This window comes from Cebus imitator, unplaced genomic scaffold (genome assembly GCF_001604975.1).
Source record: "Cebus imitator isolate Cc_AM_T3 unplaced genomic scaffold, Cebus_imitator-1.0 Scaffold0, whole genome shotgun sequence".
Lineage (NCBI taxonomy): Eukaryota > Metazoa > Chordata > Mammalia > Primates > Cebidae > Cebus > Cebus imitator.
In genome coordinates, this window is record NW_016107315.1 from 5,541,368 (window position 1) to 5,548,764 (window position 7,397).

At 48.0% G+C, this 7,397-nt stretch overlaps 1 protein-coding gene across 2 annotated transcripts in view; it reads left to right on the plus strand.

Annotated features, from left to right (window-relative positions):
* The first annotated feature begins 5,173 nt into the window (after nucleotides 1–5,173).
* LOC108291340 (cytochrome b-c1 complex subunit 1, mitochondrial) overlaps nucleotides 5,174–7,397 on the plus strand; it is an 11,116-nt gene continuing 8,892 nt past the window's right edge. The window contains exons 1-2 of one of the 2 annotated variants that reach the window (XM_017511921.1): nucleotides 5,174–5,691; nucleotides 5,928–6,068. In XM_017511921.1, coding sequence (XP_017367410.1) covers nucleotides 5,623–5,691; nucleotides 5,928–6,068 — 210 coding nt within the window. In that variant the 5' untranslated portion in view covers nucleotides 5,174–5,622. The remainder of the gene's footprint in view (nucleotides 5,692–5,927; nucleotides 6,069–7,397) is intronic. The other variant, XM_017511847.2, reaches the window with a different exon arrangement.

The window sequence follows — 7,397 nt, forward strand, 5'->3', positions numbered from 1 at the left end:
CTACTCAGGAGGCTGAGGCAGGAGAATTGCCTGAACCCAGGAGGCGGAGGTTGCGGTGAGCCGAGATCGCGCCATTGCACTCCAGCCTGGGTAACAAGAGTGAAACTCTGTCTCAAAAAATAAAAATAAATTAAAAAATAAATAAATAAACTATGTTCTAACTGCTGCAAGCGTTTTCTTTTTCTCCAGCAGCTAACCAAGCACTGGACTTGAGATAAACAATATGGAAACAGTTGCAGTTCATCCATCACCAAACACTGACCCCACTCCCTGTTCCACAAGCCATTAAGTATGGCTTTGATTGGACAAGAGACTGATTTTGATGACTTTTTCCTGATAAGAGACCACTGACCAGGGACTGGCTTTAGCTGGTTTATGGAGCCTGTGCACTGAGTGCTTTTGTATCCCTGCTTCATATTTTGACATATCGGGCTAATTGCAACGCATTTAAATGTTAAGTCTCCACCCCAAAGTGAACATGGGTCATATGCAACACACATGTTTATTCAGTATACTTGCATTAGGACCCCCTTCATGAGTATCCATAGCTCCTCCTGTAACCTGTTGAATATGCTTTTTTTTATTTTTATTTGAGATGGAGTCTTGTTCTATCGCCCAGGCCGGAGTGCAGTGGCACAATCTTGGCTCACTGCAACCTCTGCCTCCCACGTTTAAGCAATTCTCCTGCCTCAGCCTCCTGAGTAGCTGAGATTACAGGCTTGTGCCACCATGCCTGGCTAATTTTTTGTATTTTTAGTAGAGACGGGGTTTCACTGTGTTAGCCAGAATATTCTCAATCTCCTGATCTCGTGATCCGCCTGCCTTGGCCTCCCAAAGTGCTGAGAGGTGTGAGCCACTGCACCTGGCTGAATATGTATGTTTAGCCAAGCCATTCTACATAAAGCTCCTGCCCCAATCCCTCCTCTTTTGAAGGGCCTGTCTCTGGTTTTGAATAGAGGCCTGATTCCTAGCTTGCAGGTTTGTAACCCTTTATAAGAAATGAAGTCAGCCTGGCATGGTGGCTTACGCCTGCAATCCCAGCACTTTGGGAGGCTGGGGCAGGAGGATCACTTGAGCCCAGGAGTTCAAGATCAGCCTAGGCAACATAGTGAGACCCCTGTCTCTACAAAAATTTTTTAAAAAATTATCCGGGTGTGGTGGTGTGAGCTTGTGGTCATGGTGCCTGACCTGATTTTTACAAAGATAGTTTTATTTTAATTACAAGAGTAGTTTTTTAGTAAGATGTCGTGGCTCACCCCTGTAATCCTAGCACTTTGGGAGGCTGAGGCAGGCAGATAGCTTCAGGCCAGGAGTTTGAGACCAGCCTGGCCAACATGGCAAAACCGCATCTCTACTAAAAATACAAAAAATTAGCTGGGCATGGTGACATGTACCTATAGTCCCAGCTACTTTGGAGTCTGAGGTGGGAGAATTGCTTGAGTCCAGGAGGTGAAGGCTGCAGTGATCTGAGATCGAGTCACTGCACTCCAGCCCGGAGGACAAAGTGAGACCTGTCTCAAAAAAAAAAAAAAAAGAAAAGAAAAAAGGAAAAAAAAAGTAGTTTTTGGAAAGATAACAAATATGGAAGCAAAAGAAATAATATGTATCTGTAAGATAAAAGAATTCTGTAAGATAAAAGAAAAAGAATTCTGAGGTATGCTTTGTTATGTTAACTAAAGAAAAACCAGACTTTTAAATATTTAAAGTTAGTTCTATTCAGAAGTGTTATGAGAACCGCAACCCGGGAGAGCCTCTCAGGGAGTTTTCGCTAGACTGCTCCAAAACAGTGTTTCCGACACAGCTTATACACTGGTGTTGGCGGCTCTCCAACTGCTCAGAAGTTACATTAGAGGAAAATCTCATCAAGGTTTGGGTGTGAGAGTACATCTGGTTATAGGTTACAGAAGCATAATCATTAATCCTGTCAGGCAGTATCTTAGGTATAGGAAGAGGCAAGGGCTAGGATCATTGAATTTACCTTTTTTCTTTTTTTTGAGACGGAGTTTCACTCTTGTTACCCAGGCTGGAGTGCAATGGCGCGATCTCGGCTCACCGCAACCTCCGCCTCCTGGGTTCAGGCAATTCTCCTGCCTCAGTCTCCTGAGTAGCTGGGATTACAGGCACGCACCACCATGCCCAGCTAATTTTTTGTATTTTTAGTAGAGACGGGGTTTCACCGTGTTGACCCGGATGGTCTCGATCTCTTGACCTTGTGATCCACCCGCCTCGGCCTCCCAAAGTGCTGGGATTACAGGCTTGAGCCACCGCGCCCGGCCCGAATTTACCTTTTCTAAAGGTGTAGTGATCCAGGCAAGAGATGGGAGCCTGTGCTCTATTCTGCTTATTATCTTCAGGGCATTTTTCCAGAGGGCTATGCTCTGGATTCACTGAGCTAGGGGCTTTGTTAAATTCTGCTGGCAATCAGAATGAGGATTTTTTTTGCAACGGAGTCTTGCTTTGTCACCCACGATGGAGTGCAACGGTATGATTTTGGCTTGCTGCACCCTCTGCCTCCTGGGTTCAAGCCTCCTGAGTAGCTGGGATGACAGGTGCATGCCATGCCCAGCTAATTTTTGTATTTTTAGTAGAGATGGGTGTCACCATGTTGGCCAGGCTGGTCTCGAACTCCTGACCTCGTGATCCACCCGCCTCGGCCTCCCAAAGTGCTGGGCTTAGAGGCATGAGCCACCATGCCCAGCTGGGAAACATGGCTTCTTATGTTTACTACTTTGTCAAACAGTTATTTCAAGAGTAACTTTTTTTGCAAAAATTAAAAAATCTGCTTGAAAATAATACAGAAGTGTAAAAATGAAAAAATGATAGCCTCCTTTCTCTTCCCCTCAATCTTTTTTTTTTTTTTTTAAACGGAGTCTTGCTCTGTTGCCCAGGCTGGAGTGCAGTGGCACAATCTCAGTTTACTGCAACTTCTTCTCCCTCCCAGGTTCAAGAGATTCTTGTGCCTCAGCCTCTTGAGTAGCTGGAATTACAGGTGCATGCCACAGTGTCCTGCTGATTTTTGTATTTGTTTTTTCTTCTTTTTTTGAGACAGAGTCTCCCTTTGTCTCCCAGGCTGGAGTGTAGTGGCGCGATCTCGGCTCATTACAACCTCTACCTCCTGGGTTCAAGTGATTCTCCTGCCTCAACCTTCCAAGTAGCTGGGATTACAGGTGCCTGCCACCATGCCTGGCTACTTTTTGTATTTTTAGCAGAGACAGCGTTTCTCCATGTTAGCCAGACTGGTCTCAAACTCCTGGCCTCAGTGATCCACCTGCCTGGGCCTCCCAAAGTGCTGTGATTACAGGCATGAGCCACCGTGCCTGGCTGATTTTTGTATTTTTCTGGAGACAAGGTTTCGGTCAGACTGGCTCGAACTTCTGACTTCAGATGATCCATCTACCTCGGTCCCCCAAAGTGCTGGGATTACAGGAGTGAGCCACCTCACCTGGCCCCAGCTAAAATCTTATTGAAGGACAGGGAACCTATAGAATATTATTAAAGGATAAAATATGAATGAATGGAAAGAACTACATTTATTGTGTAGTGTGTGGTCCAGATCTCAACTCTCAGCTGTGCCTCTTTCTGAGAGGGTCCTCAGCAGAAGGCTGGCCGCCTCACCCAGTGTTAACTATTTCCTACTCCAAAGGTCATCTGGCACCCTCCCTGTTACTACCACTCCTTTCAGAGGTAATTACCATTCTGGCTTGTGTTGCTATAGATCAATCTCACTCATTTTAAAACTTCATATAAACTGACTCATACAATATGTGCTTTTTTTTTGAGATGGTGTCTCCCTTTGTCTCCCAGGCTGGAGTGCAGTGGCACTCCTCGGCTCATTACAACCTCTACCTCCTGGGTTCAAGTGATTCGCCTGCCTCTACCTTCCAAGTAGCTGGGATTACAGGTGCCTGACACCATGCCTGGCTAATTTTTGTATTTTTTTTTTTTTTTTTTTTTTTTTTTTTTTTTTTTTTTTTTTTTTTTTTTTTTTTGAGACGGAGTTTCACTTATGTTACCCAGGCCGGAGTGCAATGGCGCGATCTCGGCTCATCACAACCTCCGCCTCCTGGGTTCAGGCAATTCTCCTGCCTCAGCCTCCTGAGTAACTGGGATTACAGGCACGCGCCACCATGCCCAGCTAATTTTTTGTATTTTTAGTAGAGACAGGGTTTCACCATGTTGACCAGGATGGTCTCGATCTCTTGACCTCGTGATCCACCCGCCTCGGCCTCCCAAAGTGCTGGGATTACAGGCTTGAGCCACCGCGCCCGGCCTTAATTTTTGTATTTTTAATAAAGATGGGGTTTCATCATGTTGGCCAGGCTGGTCTTAAACTCCTGACCTGAAGTGATCCATCCACCTTGGCCTCCCAAAGTGCTGGGATTACAGGCGTGGTGAGCCACCTCCTGGACCCCTGAAACTATTTTTCAGAAGTCACCTGTCTCAAAGTTTACAGTGTGTTCCTCCAGATTGTGTGTGTGTGTGTGGTTACACACACAAGGAAAGGCATTTTTTTGTTTTGTTTTAGTTTTCTAAACAAGGAGTTATTTCACGAATTAAGTTGCTCCTTTTGGTTTACCAATATAGTTTTCTTAAACCAGGTCAACCATCTGAATCTACTTTTTTTTGGCAATGGAGTCTCGCTCTTGTTGCCCAGGCTGGAGTGCAGTGGCACGATCTCAGCTCAGTGCAACCTCCACCTCCCAGGTTCAAGCGATTCTCCTGCCTCAGCCTCCCGAGCAGCTGGGATTACAAGCATGCACCACCAAGCCCCGCTAATTTTTGTATTTTTAGTAGAGGCCGGGTTTCACCATGTTGGCCAGGCTGGTCACGAACTCCTGGCCTCAAGTGATCCACCTGCCTGGGCCTCCCAAAGTGTTGGGATTACAGGCGTGATCCACCGCTCCCGGCCTCTACTTCATTCTTTTAAAGAGAAAACTGGCTGGGCGCAAAACTGGCCAACATGGAGAGACCTTGTCTCTTCTAAGAATACAAACATTAGCCAGACGTAGTGATACGTGCCTGTAATCCCAGCTACTCGGAAAGCTGAGGCAGGAGAATTGCTTCAACCTGGGAGGCAGAGGTTGCAGTGAGCCGAGATCGTGCCACTGCACTCCAGCCTGGGCAACAGAGCGAGAACCTGTCTCAGGAAATAAAAAATAAATAAATAGAAAAAACTGACTTTCAGCACCGCCTTGCGGTCCTAGGTTAAGTTCCACGCTGGTACTTTAAGCCGTGGGGCTCAGACCTGCGGACACGCTGTGGCTGCGGCCCCGGCCCGCCAGACCTCGGGAGTACGCAGCGCGGCTGGTGAGAAACGCAGCGCGGCTGGTGATAAACACAGCGCAATCTGACTTCCACCCGCGGAAGGGGGAGCTGGACTGCACAGCGGGCGGACCTGCGTGGACTAATGGACCGCAGGTGGATTGATGTGCGCAGGGACCCACAGCAACGCGTACAAAACCAGCCAGCCAGCCAGCCAGAGCCAGGCCAGCACAGTAGACACAGCCCGCTCCCGCCAGGAGGCGGCCGAGCGCCAACTCTACGGTATTGCGCCTGCGCTTAGAACGCCAACGCGCCCACTCTACGCTTGCGCGGCAGCTTTGGGCCGACTGGAGCTGGAAAATGGCGGCGTCCGTAGTCTGCCGGGTCGCTTGCACCGGGGCACAAGTACTGCTGCGCACCAGCCACTGGGTGAGGTGGTGACAGCGCGGAGCTTCAGAGGATAGGGCTTCGGGAAAAGGACGGGTGCAGGCAGGTGGCAGTGGCAGGTCAAGGTGGGGAGGACGCGTGGGAAGGTCACGGCGGAGGGCAGGGAAAGGTGTGTCGCCGCTGGCCTAGGGGCGGGGACAGGGGTCTTCCTGAGGACCTGGGGGTTGAGGAGCGATTCCCCCAACCCAGTCCTCACTCGCAGCTGTTCCCTTCCACAGCCGGTCCTGCTGCGGACGCCAGCCTTGCGAAGTACGGCAACCTTCGCTCAGGCGCTCCAGTTTGTGCCGGAGACGCAGGTTAGCAAACTGGACAACGGCCTGCGTGTGGCCTCGGAGCAGTCCTCCCAGCCCACTTGCACGGTGAGTTGGGGACGCCACTGGGGAGAGGGCCTCCAGATTGGGCCTGCCGTCTTTTCCCAGGTTGGGGTGTGACCTTGGGTTCGAGTCTTCCCGTCTATGGTTTGGGTTCGGACTTGGGCTCACTCACCCCAGAATGGCCCCATTCCCGACCCCTAGCGACGCCTTGGCTTCACGGGACAATCTTCACTATAAGCCAAACGTTATTTAGCATATAATGCCCATCAGTAGGCGGTAGGCGGCCAAATTCTTCTCCAGCCTTTTGTTAAGGATCCCATATAAAAGAAGTGATCACTTCTCCTTTTACAATGCGGAAAATGGGATTCAGAGACCTTAGGTGACTTGCAGGGGTCCACGTCTGTCATCCTCACTACCCAAGGTCATAATCTCCAGCCTAGACCAGAAATGCATTTTAGGGGGAAATGCATTTGAAGAGTACAGTGAAATGTGTGATTTTCCAAAAAATACAAATTCTCAAAATTGACTCAAGGATAGAAATCTTGACTCACAGATAGATATGTGAATAGGTGAGAAGATTCCCAATAAATAATTATCTTCTTCCTTCCTTCACCCCCCAACCCCCAGCTCCAGGGCCAAATGTTTTTATTGACACATCCTTTTAGTTTTCCAGAAACAACCTCCCGCGATGTAAGTTGTTACTAAGCATAGGAAAAGGTGACCTGCAACTTCCTTGTTACATGGCACTTGTAGTAAAGAATGCTATATTACATGGACTCTAAAATGTGCTAGATTGTAAGGAGCCCTCTGTGCTCCAGTGCCAGAGAAAGAATCTTAAGAATCTTGCCAATTTTAATCAAAGGATACTATAGGTTGTAAAATGCCTCTTACATTCAAATATGTTAGATGTAAAATACATGTTATCTGAGATTGTGTGACATATGGTATATGCATTGATAGTTCTTAGGAAAGCAAATATCACATGTTCTCACTTAGCAGTGGGAGCTAAAAAAAAAAATGTGTACACACAGATGTAGAGAGTGGAATGATGGGCAGTGAAGACTTGGAAGGATGAAGGGGTGGATGATGTGAAGAAATTACTTAACGGGACCAGGTGTGGTGGCTCACGCCTGTAATGTCAGTACTTTGGGAGGCCGAGGCAGGCAGATCACAAGGTCAAGAGATCGAGAGCATCCTGGCCAACATGATGAAACACTATCTCTACTAAAAATATAAAATTTACCCGGGCGCGGTGGCTCATGCCTGTAATCCCAGCACTTTGGGAGGCCGAGGCGGGTGGATCACGAGGTGAAGAGATCAAGACCATCCTGGTCAACATGGTGAAACCCCATCTCTACTAAAAATACAAAAAAT